Source organism: Microcaecilia unicolor, chromosome 1 (genome assembly GCF_901765095.1).
Source record: "Microcaecilia unicolor chromosome 1, aMicUni1.1, whole genome shotgun sequence".
Lineage (NCBI taxonomy): Eukaryota > Metazoa > Chordata > Amphibia > Gymnophiona > Siphonopidae > Microcaecilia > Microcaecilia unicolor.
The window spans coordinates 510752419-510770639 of NC_044031.1; the positions used below are offsets into that span (position 1 = coordinate 510752419).

Consider the following 18221-nt stretch of genomic DNA (forward strand, 5'->3'; position numbering starts at 1 on the left):
AACCCACTGTACCCACAAGTACATGCCCCCCTTCATCCCTAAGGGCTATGGTAGTGGTGTACAGTTGTGAGTTTTGGGGGGGGGGGGGGTTGGGGGGGCTCAGCACCCAAGGTAAGGGAGCTATGCACCTGAGACCTTTTTCTGAAGTCCACTGCAGTGCCCCTTAGGGTGCCCGGTTGGTGTCCTGGCATGAGAGGGGGACCAGAGCACTACGAATGCTGGCTCCTCCCATGACCAAATGGCTTGGATTTGGTCGTTTTTGAGATGGGCGTCCTCGGTTTCCATTATCGCCGAAAACCGGGGATGACCATCTCAAAAACGACCTAAGGACAACCATCTCTAAGGTCGACCTAAATTTCATGATTTGGGCGTCCCCAACCATATTATCGAAATGAAAGATGGACGCCCATCTTGTTTCGATAATACGGGTTGCCCCGCCCCTTTACGGGGCCGTCCTGCGAGGACGCCCTCATGAATACTTGGGTGCTCCGTTCGATTATGCCCCTCCACATGTACCACAACGAGGACTAGAACAGACATGTAGAGCAGGAGAAAGGAAGCAAATTAAGAACTGCACTTCTCAATGAGAATTAATACTTTAGCCCCAGTGGTACAAGTATTTGTTTATCAGTTGTGAGACTGATGATCAATTTCTTCTAAAACCCAAGGTACTGAAACCTATAATTTGCATAGCAAGGCTTAGATATGTACCTAGCAAACAAGTTTGCAGATATAGATCAAGTGGGAATCCAGCACATGGAAATCCTAGAGCAAAGATACCAGCAGTCAGAGTGGAACAGAAGCATCCACATGTGATTACTTTGCCAGAGACAGTGTATTATGATACACCAGAGATTACATTCAGTTGGCCGGCAGGAAAGCACACAATATGGTTCAATGACGTGGACACAGATTCTTTTCATTAATATTCACCAGCACACATTATTGCAACAAACACATGTAAATTTACTTTGTCAATTGACAACAGAAATACATCACAGAGACTTAAGATTTATAAGGATGGTGATATAGATTTTCAGGATGCATCTTTTCCCAGAGTTCCTATTGGAGACCATTGGATTCAGCTGTCTTGGACAGATCCAGCAGTAGCTGCTAGGAGACATGTCCAAGGAACCATATAGAATTATACATTTTCCATTTCACCTATTACATTACATCTATTAGTGGTCTTGTCCACTACAGCTATACATGCAATGCTAATTAAGCTAAATTTGAATGAATTATACGTGTCACGCGGGAATACTAAACACATACCTGTTACTAAACCCATAGAAGACATGGACATACTTGCTAACAGATTCGTTTCTAGATACCAAGAAAGATGTAGATTGCCTCAAAGTATTTTTGGGGTGATTGGCACAATTCTAGGCACTTCAAGCACATTTACAATTATAAGTAGAATGAACACTATGAGAAATTAACAGCATTGTCAAAAGATGCTAGTCAGAATTCACACATAGGAGGTTTTTTTCTAGGAAAGCTTTCCAAATTTTCACAGGGGATGTAACTGCCACTGTTCTTACAGATATTGGAAAAGAATATCAGTCCTTACATGAATACACTGGAGGACTCACTCGTAATATATCTCAAATATTTGAGTGCACTATGACACAGTTGATATTTATTACTTCTTACTCTTCTATTTAAAAGTATTGGATGCAAGAAAATGGCCATATCTTTTAAATTCTTATTTTCAAGATGTGACATTTCCTTCTTATAAATATAGTAATTTGTGGCATGTGCAGATTGTAGGACATACAAAGTACCACACCACTGTTTTACTTGTAGGACAAAATCAGTTGATGAATATCAGTTTTCCAATTCTTAACCATGGATATACAGTAGGGGGAGCTCTAACATATCTATTCAATCCTAAGGAACTTTTCATATTCACACATGACACACTGAAATCTCCACTTATGGTATTTGACATGGCACCATTCACTTTTGATGATACCTATAATGTATCTGTTACTAATGCCAAGTATCAGGTTCATTACCTGGGAAATTGTTCTTTTATTATTCAAACTCCTCTTCCGGTGATCATCACTTGGGATAACCCAATGCTTACTGCACATTAATGGAACTTTTGAAATTGGATGGTTCAAAAATTATTCATGCCCAATTACGTATTATTTATTCTGGACTGTTATGCCAGAAGTTCCTGATGTTCATATTTTGTTGACAAAATTCACATTTAATTTGACAGATGTAGTGAATACAGATCACAATTTAATGCTACATTGCACATGAAAAATGCATTGCGTAGGACTGAAGATCACATGAAGGAGGCAGTGGCCTTAAGTTGGTTTTTTTAATGTTCCCCATCTGTTAGAGGATACCTGGATTCTATTAAACACCCAGTTACTTTACTCTGTATCCTGCAGCTGGTTGTTTTTGTGAGCATTATTACTTTGCTCACTGTGATCAGATTTCTTTCAGTGAAACTCAACACACAAATTGCACAGATTCAGAGAAAGGTAGATGCTGCTAAGTACCGTATAGCTCAAAGATCTCAGACATGAATAACATAGGAAGAAAGATCACAAAACCCAATAAAGCTATGGTGCTTTATTGGATTAAGGAGATGATCGACTGAATATTAGTTGAACTGTAATTTTACTTAAGACATTTTATTCTTGATGAAAAAGTGATTTTATTGCTAAAAAAAATGTTAATAGTTTAATTATTGGTACCAGTTTGAAGTTTGGCCAGTAGGCTGTCCTGGATGGTCACTTTTGGACCCAATTAATAGCTTGTCCCCTGCTTTGACTGGGGCTTCTGTTGCTGCTGAGGCCTGGAGTGGGAACCCTGGGTCTGCTGGCGGGGGGGGGGGGGGGGGGGGGGGGAGCAGTAGACAGAGTGAAACTATGGTTTTGAGAATAGCAGGTTCTCCTCTGACCACTGCCCAAATATGTTAAAGTAGTGAAGGCCGCAAAAGGAGTGGGCTGAGAAAGGGACTTTATGGTATTATCATGTTTCTTGATGAGGTCAGCGACTTCTTCCACCTTGTCCCCATAAAAATTGTCTCCATGACAGGAGAAGTCTGCGAGTTTCTCCTGAACTGCTGGTTCTAGGTCTGAAACATGAAGCCAGGCGAGTTTGCACATACCAATACCTGAGGTAGAGACTGGACACCACATCAAAAGCATCATAGGTTGCTTGGGCCATGTGCTTTTGACACTCCTTCTGCTTGGCTACTAACTGGCGGAGGTCTGCGGCCTGCTATGGAGCTAAAATGTCTGCAAACCCTGTCACACTGTGCACCAAGTTCTTCAAGTGGAAGCTCATGTAGGACTGTATGCAGGAAATTAGCTTAGAGCCTGATACACTTTCCTCCCCAAAGACTCCAGCGTCCAAGCATCCTTCCCCAGGGGTGCTGAGGCATGGGTCCTGGAGCTTCTGGCCCTTTTGAGGGTGGATTCGACCACCACAGAACACTGAGGAAGCTGCTGCTTCTCAAATCTGGAAGCCTTCTGGACTCTATACATAGAGTCTACCTTTCTTATGTAAAGGCTGCAGAGAAAGAGGGGTCTCCTAATGCTTTATCTGTGCCACCTTAAGGATGCTGTGCACAGGTACAGTCACAACCTTCTTAGGAGGGGAATCATAGTCGATGACACCAACATTTTGGCCCTGAGCTCATCCTCAACCTCCAACTTAATGGGACAGATTTAGCCATCTCCTCTAGAAAAGTGACAAAGGAGAGTTACTCTGGGGGAGACTTTCTCTTTTCCTGAAGTGAGGAGGGGTCTAAAGGCAGACCAAGGAACCACTCCTCTGAGTGGTCCTATGGTTCTATGCCAGAAACCCATGAGCAGTCCGTGTGAGACTCAGTAATGTACTCTTTATGAGAATACTTAGTCTGTGCTTGCCTTGGGCCACTGGACTCATGGCAAGACACTGGGTGGGAGTGCCGAGGAACGGCCCGGGGCCCCCTCCTGGACACCGGGGTGACTTCATCCTCTGATTGGCTGGAAAGGAGCACCTTGTTGGTGCTGGCTCCAACACCCAACAGAGCCCCAGTGTCAACGAACAGGGACATGGGCCTCATTGATTCCTTAGCATCGTGCCAAGCCAAGATTTGCTCCAGCTCCTGCAGCATGGCCCAGAGCCACTCTTCAGATGCAGGCATCGGTAAAGGCTGGGCTGATACTGGTACGGTGACAACCTGAGAAGATGAAGGGGCTGAATCGGAAATCTGGTTCTGGTTCTGAGAAGGCTGTCACGTGACACCGACTCCACAGAGGGGGTGCGAACCTCTTGGCATTTATACTTAGTAGCTGATGCAGCTCTAGGAGCTGTAGAGACTGATGCCACTGATTGCCGATGGACATAGATGCGACAAAAAGTCTTGCGCAGGGCATCACAACTCTTTTGGGCTTGTTTCTGCATACAAGAATAGAGTTTACAATTAGAGGCCTTATGGTCAGGTCCAAGGTATGGCAATCACCAATGATCACAGACATGACCTTGCTGCACCGAGAACACTTTTTAAGACCATTCGGAGTAATATATTTTTTGAACAGCAGGTATATTTGTCTCTGGAAATTTCAAAATCCTGACACTGGCTCCAGTCCTGCCTTTTTCCTGTGGAGGACCGATAACAACTTTTAAAGGGGCCTTCTCAGCAGGTAAACACCTATTTACCCAGGAAGAATCTCTTTACAAAAGTGACCCCCATGCAAACATCATAAATACATATAACAATTGTAGTACTAAAGTGCCTCTTTGTAAATCCCTAGGATGTTTTTACCATAGGCCAACGGTTCCCAAACTATGCGTTGCAGCACCCTGGTGCACCACAGCGAACTCTCAGGGGTGCGGCAGACACTCCCTACTTTCCCCTCCCGCAAGTCCAGAATCTGCTGCTTCCTCCTCCTTTCCCCACCGCCGCTGCAATGCTTGCAGTTTACATTTTCGGGCCATCCGCAATTCACACTGGTACTGCAGGGACTTCCCTGTGCCGCATCCAGCCCTCGCAACAGGAAGCTGCATCAAAGAGGGCCAGATGTGGCAGACTGGGAAGGCCCCAGAGTGCCTGTGTGAATTGTGGATGGCCCTAAAATGTAAGCTGCAAGCACTGCAGCGGTGGTGAGGGAAGAAGAAGGAAGTGGCAGCGACCCTGGACCTGCAGGAAGGAAGGTAGCGAGCGATGCTGGATTTAGGGAAGGCAGAGGTGTGCTGCTATGAGAGGAGGGGGCTGCAGGGAGGCAAAGATTGTAAGCTCTTCTGAGCAGGGACCGTCCTTATTCGTTAATTTGTACAGCGCTGCGTAATCCTAGTAGCGCTCTAGAAATGTTAAGTAGTAAAGGTGTGCTGCGGAGACCCATGTGGCCTATGGGGGGTGTTGCAAACCCAGTGGCGTTCCTAGGGTGGCTGACACCCGGGGTGGATCGCCGATATGCCCCCCCCCCCCGGGTGCATTTTTACCTGCTGGGGGGGGGGGGGGTGCCGTGCGCCTGTCGGCTTCGCTCGTTCCATGCTCCCTCTGCTCCAGAACGAGCGGAGCCGACAGGCATGCGGCACCCCCCCAGCGGCGTGCACCCGGGGGCGGACCGTCCCCACCGACCCCCCCCCTTGGTACGCCACTGTGCAAACCCAAAAAGTCTGAGAACCCCTGCCATAGGCAAACTCAATTCTGGAAGGCCGCAAACCAGTCTGTGTAAATATCCCTAATGAATATTCATGAGCTGTGCTTGCGTACACTGAAGGCAATGCCTGCAAATATATCTCATGTATATTCGAGTAGCCTGAAAACCTGACTGCTTTACAGTGCTCCAGTATTGCAATTTGATATACCTATACTAGCCATTAAACCATTTGCTTCAAAAAACTACCAGGCAAAAAGTACCATAGAAAAGGCCTTGTCATTTTCAAACAGAAGTCTTAACATAAAGTCAGGCAGTCCAGTCCAAGTTGTTACTTGGATTTTAACAGTGCATCTCTGTGAACTTTGCATGCATCCCTTTCTTTGTGAAATGTGCTCCCTGGCTTCTGGATAGATCAGTCCCTGAAAACAGCACAGCTTCTGGGATTGCCTGCAACACATTCAGTCTGCAGTACACACTGCATTTATAGTTTTATAGGGTCTTGAATAATAAAACATTAAACACTCACTTCTTTCACAAACCACTGGCAGAATGCAGGGCCAATCCATTCTCGTGCATGAATGCCGCAGTCTATCCACACAGCTCGTTTGTAAGGCCTTATCCTTTTGCCAAGCTGAAAATGCGAGTATTGACAGTAAATGATGGATTCTTAAATAATGCCAAAGTATGGATACACAGCTTTTCCTGTACATCTTCCTATGTGCCTAGCTACAAGCAAAGATTCTGTTACCTCCGATTCTGAAATATGGTATATAATCCATGCACAAAAGTCTGCACACTGCATAGTTCACACCCATGCGAATGGAGAATCTATAAAACTTAACCGTCTTTCTTCTTTTCTAACGCTATAGTAATATTTTCCAAGGAATTACCACAAAAATTGAGGCCTTGAGGCTGGCCAGAATGGCTTGAACCTCAAACCTAATACGGCAGGAATATCAAAACTTGTTATTTCCTTCTGTATTCGAAAGAAATAAAGGGGTAGGTATTCAAAGTGATTTAAACGACCAGGAGAAGCTCCTGGCAGTTTAAATTGTTTGTCCGGGAATTATCGGGGATATTCAGTAGCATTGAATTGGACAGTGCCACTGAATATTCCTGCCAACCGGCCATCCTCTAACCGGCGAGGTTATGGGCAGGCTGGAGGCGTAGTTTGGGCAGAGCAGTGACCTACCAGTTGGTGGTGATATTGAGTCCGCTAACCAGCTAGCGAACAGCATTAAGTTAGGTGAGGTTAACCAGGCACCAGTCTGAGTATTGACCAGTGCCTGCAAAGGAAGTTGCAGCAGAGGAGACAAGATGCAGCAGAAGGAAGGTATTGGGCTTGTCCAGAGGAGGCCTGTCGGAAGTGCTTCTGCTGCCAGCAACTCGTCATAAGTTTGGAGGACTGAAGGAGGGAGGATGGCGCAGGAAGAGATGCAGGACCCAGGAGGGGAAGGGGAGAGAGAAATCCAATTGTGGAGGAAGAGAGCAGGAAGTCGGTTGTCTATGTGTGGGAAATAGGTACAGTGAGAGGTGGCAGCACTGAGAAGACCTAGGCTTTTTGCTAGGCTCACTCAATAGTAGCTATACCCCTGGAGGGTCATTGCTTTACAAAGCTTCTTCAAAGAGTAACTGACCTCTTTTCTTTATTCCAACTGTGCATGCTATTCAGTCCATTTTCTGTATATTGTAAAATATTTTTTAAGGATGAAGCAGTTATATATGGATGGCTTTTTAGCCAATGATTGATACTGTAGAGATACCTATATGCCTAATTAAAAAAGGAAATTAATATTTTTGGTCTCTAGTGTTTATCCAATGCTGTACAACTTCAAGATTGAAAGACTTTTGATACTGGTGGGCAGGGCTTGCATTTTGAGAAGGAATTATAGCGTTATGGGATTGGAAGGGTTTGACAATTGAGATCAGGGGAGTTGAGATCACAGATTGTCAGAAGGGGGGGTTGAGAAGTGACATTGAGGGGAGTTGGAGGGTTAAGGATTGACATGGGGGTTAGAGGGGTTTTTTGGGGTTTTGAATGTCAGGGGAGTGAGAATGGGATCATGTGGGGGGGGGGGGGGGGGATATGTTGGAAGGAGAACTAGCATGGCAGATCTGAATACCATTAATTTATATCGGCTTTGGCCCGCATTGTATTACCTGCAGTGGCATGTAATGTGGTAAATGTCTGCCCTATGTGGTAAATGCATAACAGATGCTCCTGCTTATACTGTTTCCAATCCCAAAATATCCATTGGGACCCCACCGTGGAAGTCTGAGGCTGCTGCGAGAAATCCCGGCAGCCATTCTGACTGAGGAGCCTGCAGGGAAGAGCGACTGGGGATTTAAAGGTAGGCCCGGGAAGGGCCATTGGGTAGTGGGAGGGCAGAGGGGTTGGGGTCGGATGGCCAGCCATTCCAGAAGGACCTGGGGGAAGCACAGAGCTTTGGTTTTAGCCAAAAATGCATAAGCATTTTCAGCCAAAACCTGAATCCAGATTTTGAACTGGTTTCAATGCTAAATCCAAAGATGAAGTTCTGTTGGCTTCTGCTTCATCCTTCCTCATATATGTAGTAAATCTACTTATATTCTGTACTGAGGGTCATATATTTTCTCACCTGTACAAATTAGTGAAGCTAATTGCAACGTTCGGTAATTTTACTCTTAATTTAGGGGCCCTTTTACAACAGTGCGGTAAGTTTTGCATTTACCGCACATTAACAGCAAACATTTACATTTGGTAAGTTATGATTATAAGTTATGGTGACAATTCTATAAATTGGTACAGAGATATAGGCGCCCCAATGCCATGCACTTAATGCCAATTCTATAATGGTGTCATGTACATTAGATAATAGCACCTAGCACTTACATGTGTAATTGCCAATTAGTGGCACCAACCATGTGCATAAGTCAGTGGCATAGCTACATGGGGCCTGGGGAGGCCTGGGCCCCTGTAGATTTGGCCCTGGACCCCCCTGCCGATGAACCTCTCGACCCCCCCTCCCGCCGCCAACCCGCCGTCGCCTACCTTTGCTGGGCTTCGTCCTGTGAGTCTGACATCAGAAACGGAAGGAGGAAGCCTTTTGCAGGAAGAAGACAACCTCGGCTGGCAGGGGTTGTGGTCCCCCGCCAGCAAAGGTAGGCGACGGCGGGTTGGCGGCGGGAGGGGGGGCAAAGTTGGTGGTGGTGGCGGGGTCGGCAATGGTGGGGTGGGACGGGGGCTAAAATGTGCCCCCTCACCTCGGGCTCTGGACCTCCCTCCTGCCGAAGTCTGGCTACACCCCTGGCATAAGTGCTATTATTCTGTATCTTATGTGCATGGTTGGCACCTATCTTTAGGCGCCAATTCATAGAATTGCGCTTCATGCTTATAAATTTAGGCCTACCACTCATTTACATAGATTTATGAGCCTAGTGCTGAAAATCAGTTATAAGCTCCTTATAACTTTTCTCTGCCTTAAATCTACCCTTGTTGACTCCCAGTGGTGTACCTACCTTGGTTGCCACACAGGGCACAGCACCCCCTCCTCTAAGCAAGGGGGTGCACTAAGCAGTCATGTGACTGTCAGTTCTGCTGGTCCCTTGCCCTGGAACAGGAAGTTGACATCAGAGGAGGCAGGGGACTGGCAGAGCCGACAGATCCACAATTGCTCAGCACACCCCGTTACTGCTTGCACCCAGGGTGCACGCCCCCTACTGCCCCACCTTTGGTATGCTAGAGTTGACACCCACTTATTATGCTCCTAAGTTTAGGAGTTTAGTAAAATTTTGAGTATAGATATTTAGGCACACAGCCCTATTAAATTTTCAAAGAGCCCAATTTAGGAGTATAACTCTAAAAGCTAGGAGAATACATTGTTTGAATATCAGCCTTTCATTTATGGACTGTCTGGGTAAAAAATCCAATTTATCAGCTTAGAAATGTGAATCAGACAATTAAACTAAATGATCAACAATCTAAAACCATTCTAAAGGTGATCAGACAGGAGCTTTGAAAGAGGACAGACTTTAGTTCCTAAATCCTGAAGCCATTTTGCATCTTGTAAACATTTGTATTGACCCTATATAATTCTGTAGTAGCAAACAGCCAACAGGAAAAATGAAGAAACACTTTTCCAAGGGTCTTAATTTTTCATAACACAGTATGGTTCCTGTTAAGTGAATTAGACACGACACACTACATTATGCATAGAAGGCAATTTTCATACCACCCACACTGCTGCAGAATTTGTAGCTACCTTTTACCTAAGGATTTTGTATTCATTTTCAAAGTGAAAGTAAGCAGGCACTGAATTTCACTTTGGTAACTGCCTAAGATAAAAAGTACCTGCAGACAATTGCATCTGTTTTTGCTGTGGGCACTTTTGATTAAAACAATGCATATAGCTTTGAAAATATAAATCTAGTATTGTAGTCCCTAACATGATCTCAACCTGAAAAAAACCTTCACTCAGTGCAGACAAAAGTGCATTCTTGAACTATGCAAATGCTTTTACCCATGCACAGGCTGGATAACTTTTGAAAAGTACCTTCATAATAAGTATTATAATACATTTTGTCAATGAAGTTGGATGGTCTGCTTCATGTTGTTTTCTATTTTGTTCACATGCATTTTACTAAACCAGTTGCTTTGTACCTTGAGCACAAACAGAGGTCTTCCTTCATAGGATTTTCCAATGGAGAACATGGATATAAGATCTGAATGACTTTCATTCATATAATACATCCAACTTTGTATCTAAAATGAATACAGAAACACAATTGATGTTAATAGTTGTGTTCAGTGAAACAGAAAGTGCCAGACTTTCAACTTTTCTCTTCCTTCGTGGCATAAGAGCAGCAGAATATGAGTAAGATCTCAGGAGTTCCATCATATAACGCCTACCAACAAAGGCTATGATTGCACAAGATATACAAATGGATTAGGGTACATACCTGTAAAATGTTTTTCTTGCCAAATGTGTATGCCCTTTTCCTTTGAACGCTACAGTAAATAAATGGGGGACCCCTGAAGTACTTTATGACAGGCAAATAAATAACTTTTTTTTCAACGTTGAATAAAAAAATCAAACTATAATATTACAACAGCAACTTATAAAATGTATAGTACTCTCTGAGGGAATATGAGGAAGAAATCACAGACAGGAGAGAGTGTGAGCTGGGAGAGTTAAATCAATAGCAACTGCTATGTAAAAACACTAGCTGGGCTTTTGCAGGGACTGTCTGGGCTCTCCTTTTTCCAGTTTCACTTTTAAAGGACAATGAGTTCCAATTTGTCAACAGAAAAAGAGTCTGTATGAGTTACTGTACTTGTTTTTAATTATAAAAGGATATGATGCTTGGTGCAGGTAAATTAACCTTCACTTAGATTCAATTCTTCCAACCTAAGTGCTTGAGCCTTTTTACAACAGGGCCACAGAAACAAAGGCAATAGGGAGGTGTGATACGGCGAGCAAGCGAGGGTCGAGAGTGGGCTTGCACAATAACAGTCAGAGTAAGGTGTAAAAATGAAACAAGTGCTTTATTAACAGAAAGCTGAGGCCTGTTACGTCACAGGGCCAGGAACAAAAGATGAAGTGTCTCTTTAGTTCAGATAACATAGTCTTAACCAGGGCCTGTGGCTGACAGGGTCCAAAACACAGCCTGTAAGTTCTTCTCTCTCTCTGAGTTTCCAGGTCTGGCTCCAGCCAGAGCTCAGAACCAGGCTTACAACTGGCAAATCCAAAGTTGGCTTACCTCAGCTAGGTCAAGGTCACTAGACATAAGTTGTAAAAGCATATATTGGGGTTTCAGTTCTTCCTTCCCTGGGCCTCCTTAACCCCACTCTGACCCTGCCTTTTACACTTCCTAGTTATGACTCCACCCCTTCTATCTCACTTTTCCCTGAGCAGGACTAGTGGTTTTAAGGTGTCTCAGGCTATCTGAGGGACTATTCTTAAGGGTCTTAAGAATAGTGAGGTGGTAGTGTTCTGTATACCCCCTCACATCAGGTCTTTCCCTTTTTTTAATTTAATTTCTTATATAACGCCTGCAAGCCCATAAGCTATTGAAGCGGGGTACATTCAGGTACAATAAGTATTTTTTTGTCTCTGGAGGGCCTGCAATCTGAGAAGCCCATTTATTGTGTAGTAAAATAAGGGCTTAACGCACATGGCACTTTTTTAAGGTTTTAAAATATTTAGGTTGTGTGCTAATGTCCCCATTAGCATGCGAGACCTGCAAAAACTTAATGCAGGAGCCCTTACCACCTCCTATGTAGGAGGCACTAAGTGCTCTCATGTTTATTTTATTTATTTATCTATTTATTTGATGCTTACATCCCACATTATCCCAAAAAATAATTTAGTTCAATGTGGCTTACAAGAATAAGAAGACTGATACAGTTTATATAATTGAATGTGAATACAAATTGTAAAGCATATAAAAATAAGCAACATATCGAAGATTTAGTCACTGAAATGTGAATACAAGTAATATTAAATTAATGTTACGCTGCATTATTCAGTTAATGCATGCTGATCATAATGCGGTAGCTGGATAACGCAGGAACACCTGCTCTCCACTCATGATACACCCCGTACAAAAAATATTTTAACAATTTTGATGATGCATATGAGCAAAATACTGCAAAATGTTTTAACGCATTTCTGTGGTAGCCTAATTTGCACACTAACCACGCATTACGAGATGTTTGTACCTGAGACATTGGAGAGTTAAGTTCCCAAGATAATAAGGAGAAGCAGTGGGATTTGAACAGAGCTTCTGCTCTAACCATTAGGCTACTCCTCAATCCAGTCACTTAAGACTGGCTCCCTGGACTGCATTCAGCTGCTGAGAAAAAAAAGGTGCACCTTTCACAGTTCCTCCTTAATATGGCAAACGTACATGTGAATAATTCAGATTTGTAAGGAAATTCAAGCTATACATCTGTGGCAGTTACCAGCATGATTATTTCCCTCTTACTAAATTTAAAAAATGTGTTTCTAGCAGGAGCAGGAATACTCTCATTAAAACAGTGAAATCTTCTGCCCTCTTTGAGCTTTAGAAACTTATACAGTCTTCTTTTAATCCTTTTTACAATGCATCCTCTGCAGAATGATGCAAAAACTATTTTTGAATCAGATGAATCCTTTGTAATTTAGGTTCTGGAGAAAGGAGCAAAGTGACACATACATAAACAATTAGAACTGCCAAAAAGGGAGAAACTGCTGTTGCCTTGGCTGTTGTTCTGAGAATCCAATTATTTTGTTAGTATATTCTTCTAACGGTTCAATGAAAGATCTGAGAGGCCGATGCAGAAAGCCAAATTTTTGCTTACTGATGCAGTAAAAAAATTAAATGCACATAGGACCTGAGTAAAAGTTGCACGCTAACCAGGGAAAGCACACTGGATGCATGTGTACAAGATTTTATTCTAAGGTACAGAGAACGGCGACGAAAATATGAGGAAAGGCTAAAGCAGCTAGGGCTCTTCAGCTTGGAGAAGAGACGGCTGAGGGGAGATATGATAGAGGTCTATAAAATAATGAGTGGAATGGAGGGTAGATGTGAATCGCTTGTTTACTCTTTCCAAAAATACTAGGATTAGGGGGCATTCAATGAAGCTATAAAGTAGTAAATTTATAACAAATCGGAGAAAATATTTCTTCATTCAACGTGTAATTACTGGAATTTGTTGCCAAAGAATATAGTAAAAGCAGTTAGCTTAGCGGAGTTGTTAAAAGGTTTGGATGGTTTCCTAAAAGAAAAGTCCATAAGCCAGTATTAAAATGACTTGGGGAAAATCCACTGCTTATTTTTAGCATAAGCAGCACAAAATGTTTTGGGATCTTGCCAGGTACTTGTGATCTGGATTGGCCACTGTTGGAAACAGGATGCTGGGCTTGATGGACCTTGATGAAACTGGGGACTGGTGGGATAATGGGGCTGGAACTGGGGGCTAAAAAGGGGGGCAGGTGGGAGAAGTGGGCTGAGGCTGGACTAGGGGCAGAGAGAGAGAGAGGGAGAGAGAGAGAGAATACAGATCTTGGATGGAAGGGAGAAAGGGGCTGGGGCTGAAACTAGGGACTGGTGGGATAATGGGGCTGGAACTAGGGGCAGGTGGGATAATGGGGCTAGAACTGGGGGCTGAAAAGAGGGGACAGAGAGAGAGAGAGAAAAGGGACAGATCCTGGATGGAAGGGAGAGAGATGGGGGGCAGACCCTGGATGGATGGGAGAGGGAGGGCAAATGGTGGATAGAAGGGGCAATGCCACTGGTAAGTCCTTAAGGCAAACATCCATGAGATCTGCATCTGAAATTTGCTCTGAAAAGTCTATCAGGCAAATATTATTCCACCTGCTGTGGTTTTCTTGGTCATCGATGCGTTCCAGGAGTTGGGCTTAGTCTTTTTTTAGTTGCATAATCTGATCTGTGAGCTGCTTGGTGGTAAATTTCTGTGCCTATATTCTCTGGCGGTTATCCTCAATTTTTGTAGCATGTGTCGCCATAGCGTCCATGAATTCCTGCAGAGTAGAATTCAAATGTGCCATTTTGTCTTCCAAAATGGCAGCAACAGTGGGTAAGATGCTGATCCGCTGCCGCAGCCATCTTGGCCTCAAAGTCTTCTTATCTGCCGGTGTTCTCTTAAATTTCTGGCTCATAACTGTTGCTCCTAGCACAGAAAAACCTGCCGACACATTCTCGGTATGCATACTGCCAAGTTGCTGTCCAAAGATCACTGGTTAAACAAAGTTTGCCATGGATAAGTGCAAATTACAGGAAGGAAAAGGCAGAGCTCTCCAGGAGTAAGTCCGCTCACTCAACTGGTCATCACGCGATTCCTCTCCTGTGTTACTTCTGAGTCTACTCCTTTTGAGCCTCATATCATGACATCTTGATCTGGAACTTCTGTTCCGATGCAAAAGGTTTACTTCTTGGGCGTTATTTCATAGAAGACGTAAGTAGGAGAGGTCTATATATGTCACCGAATATTAGGCACTATTTCCACACTGAATTTTCAGTGCAGAAAACTGTTCTAATGGATGCAAAGCACTGAAATGGGGCAGAAACAGCAGATCCATGCGAAAACACAATTACATGATCATTTACAGAATAGCGCTTAAGTGTTTCTGTGTAGATCTACAAAGGGAGCATGGCCATGGGAGGCGCATGGGTGGGTCAGGGGCATTCCCTTAAAATGCTCACAGTGTTATAGAATAGTGCAGATCAGCACCCAACTTGCATGCTGGGATTTACACTTGATTTCAGTAATTCTTTGTGTCCAAAGTTCAACATGGATTCTGGGGCTACGCACTATTCTATAAACAGCGCTGATCCCAGAACAGCTGTCATAAAATACTGTTCGGCGCCAATTTTGTTTTGCACCAAATATTGAGCACCATTTACTGAATCCAGCCCATTCAGTACATACCTCTTCCAATGAATGGTACGCTTCATAATTATATCCCGATACCGCTCTCTGCTTTCTAAAGGACTGAACACCAATTTGTTTCTCAATCAAATTCTGCAGGTTTGATATGAGGACCCTGGATTAAAGAAAAAAACAGAAATAAAATGGCCATTAATAGCAAGAATAGAGAATTGCAGAGAAGGAGTGTTCTGCCCCGATATTCAGTGAGGCAGGGTATATTGTAATGAATACAAATAATACTCTAATTGATATACAATTGCATTGTCTGTGTGATAGATAGCACTGTGTATTAGGACTACTTCTCCTACAGTTTGCAGTATCCTGTGATTGACTCCTTGTGAGCTTTCCCTATTGGCTGTTAGCTCTGAGCTAGGGCCAGCCTCTCTGCCCCTGCGGGCTATGTGAGAGAGCCCAGTTTTCCTTGCATGCTTTGTGATCAGCAGCTGTTCTAGGGCTGATCCCTCCTTAATTTACTGTAATTCCATCAAGATTTTTTAGCATCTCCACAAGTAATTCCCTTTTTATTTACCCTGAGTTTCTCCACGTTATTTCTTTTGAGAATTATAGCTTTTTCTCTCAGCTGGGCTGAGGTTCTGGCTAACTCCTTGCCTCTGGAGTGACAAGTTGCAGACTCTGTGCAGAAAGCAACAATTCTGTCTAAGCAACTGAATAGTAAGTTGGATTTTCTTTGTTTATTCGAAGTACTACAATAAAGATGATTTGCTTAAGAATTGAGACTCTACTGATAAAACTTCTACTTGGAAATGGTTTAAGCTGGTTGAACAGTACAAGGAGGCTTAGATAAGGAGTAGTAAACTAGTGAACAAATAATGTAATTAACATGAAAATTATGTTTTCTCATTCCATCTTTTGTAAATATTGGCTCAAATATTCAATTTAATTTGATAGTGCTGGTTATCACCTCTGAATATCCTCTGATTGCAGTGGCACTATCTGGGCAGTGCTGGGATGGCCCAGGAACGGAGCTGGAGCCCTCCTGGAATTTACGTAGCTGTACCCGCATAACTTCCAGGTATTACTGCTGAAATGGATAATCAATGCCAATGTCCATTTCTGGCCTGGCATTGAATATTCAGGTTTAACAGCCAGTGGTAGCCAGCATTTTAAAAAAATACGCTCACTGCCATCAGCTGAAATCTGGAACATACACACCTGTGTGTTGCCTCTTGAGTGAGGGACAATAGTGCATACAGAAAGATAATTAATCAGTGTAACTTGAGTATGAAAAATCCTACTACATATATTGACTCCACTACTAATTGTGCAGCTTTGGTTAATCATGATATTTAGCCTATAGCTCATCTCAGAACAATTAAATTGTTTATTATTTATTGAGCAGATTTGCTGTACTCTATCTGTGGACAGGTCAAACGCAGTTTACAATAAGTCAATATAATCATAAAAGGAAAGAGCACGCCATAAAATTAAGAGGACAGAGGCTAACCAGCCATTTGTACTAGAAGGTAAGGATCAAGGATAGGGAGGGGGACAGGGACAATAAAGAACATCAGGAGACTACTCAGTGCTAGGGGGCATATCCAAACCTATGAAGGGATGGTGGACAATATGCTAGTTCAAAATAATAAGTTTTCAGATGGAGTTTAAATGCGGCAAATGACTGTTCTGCCCTGATATAAGGAGGTAAGTCATTCCAGAGTTGCGGAACTAAAAAGAAAAAAAAAAGAAAAGAAAGAAAGCTTCATATTAAAATCAATTCAAGGGCTAGGTAAATTCTTGCTGAAGTCTCAAATGGCTGACATCTCTTTAAATTTTTACTTTTCAATTATTCATTTGAATTTTTCTCTAAGGCTCTCCAAGAATGAGTTGGAACAAAAGTGCGGAGAAATGGTTGACCCTCTGCATCTTCCTCTTGGTCCCCTTCATTTCTCTCTTCCTCCTCCTTTTCTTTCTTCATCCCCCAATATACCAACATTTCTTGCTTATTTTCCTACTTTTCTCACCTCCAGTCTTTTCTTTATTCTCTCCCTTTCTCTATGTTTGATTTTTCAGTCTTCCTTCCATTACCAAGCAGTCAGAGCTAGGAATTTGTAGGATCTCACTTGGAGTTGATGGCTTTATTAACTAAGGCTGACATTACCTGTCTGCCTGCATGGACATAATCCATATTTGAATTAGATTTGGATTTTAGATCTAATTACTTGTCTTTTCAAAATCTGTGCTCAGGGAGAGTTGCAATTAAGTACACAAGTTATTTTTAGAGCTGTACTTAATAGCATATTTTAGCATACGACTGAATATGAATAATAAAAAATATTATTTGGCTGAATACAAATAATGGGCATTGTTATTAATGTGACAGCAACATGAAATCGGAGATCAAGTGTTTATTTCAGTAGAATTTGGCACACTAGAGCTCCAGATTATTTGTATTTAAGTTTAAATCAAAGGATTTACATTACTACTACTACTATTTACTACTATTTAGCATTTCTATAGCGCTACAAGGCATACATAGCGCTGCACAAACATAGAAGAAAGACAGTCCCTGCTCAAAGAGCTTACAATCTAATAGCTTACAATCTAATAGACATTCCATCTCATTCTTAGATATCATCTGCAAATAGGTGATTTGTCCCCACAGACCTGACAAAGAGGACAGCTCTCAGAAGCTAGGAATGGATGTGTATCGGACATCTCAGATTGGTTGGGCTGAGGGATACCCCAGAGGCTGGTGCATAAAAATATATTGCTGTCTATGACCAGAAATGTACTCTAATTCTTCTCAGCTTCTCTCTCACAGAAACAGACTGTTAAGGGTCCCTGATAGTGATCTGAAAACATTAGCTGTTAATAGTAATTAGGCATAGTAAAGGCAAAAAGTGACTGGGAGACTGTTCACAATTTTATGATAAACTCCATTTTAATGGCCTCTTCATTAATATCTACTATAATAAAAGTCACCCTCAACGTTCTGAGGACACTGATGTCAGTGAAGCCAAGCCCTGACTTCCTTCAAAAAGGTTCGAAGGTTCGTGGTGAAGCCACCAAAATCGCTCTGGGCCCCGCCCTCGAGGGCGGAGCAATGGCAGAACAACGAAGGGGTTGGCCAGGGAGGGAGGGGGGGGTTGTTGGCGACGAAAACCTTGCTAGCACCCGTTTCATTTGCTCTGAAATGGGCCTCTTTTACTAGTACAAGTATATTCAAAAGA

The 18221-nt window shown here is 43.0% G+C and overlaps 1 protein-coding gene across 1 annotated transcript in view; it reads right to left on the reverse strand.

The window, feature by feature from the left end:
- Positions 1-18221, reverse strand: part of CPA6 (carboxypeptidase A6) — a 183491-nt gene that overhangs the window by 45773 nt on the left and 119497 nt on the right. The window contains 3 exon segments of the mRNA XM_030190168.1: positions 6142-6246; positions 10255-10356; positions 15031-15145. Coding sequence (XP_030046028.1) covers positions 6142-6246; positions 10255-10356; positions 15031-15145 — 322 coding nt within the window.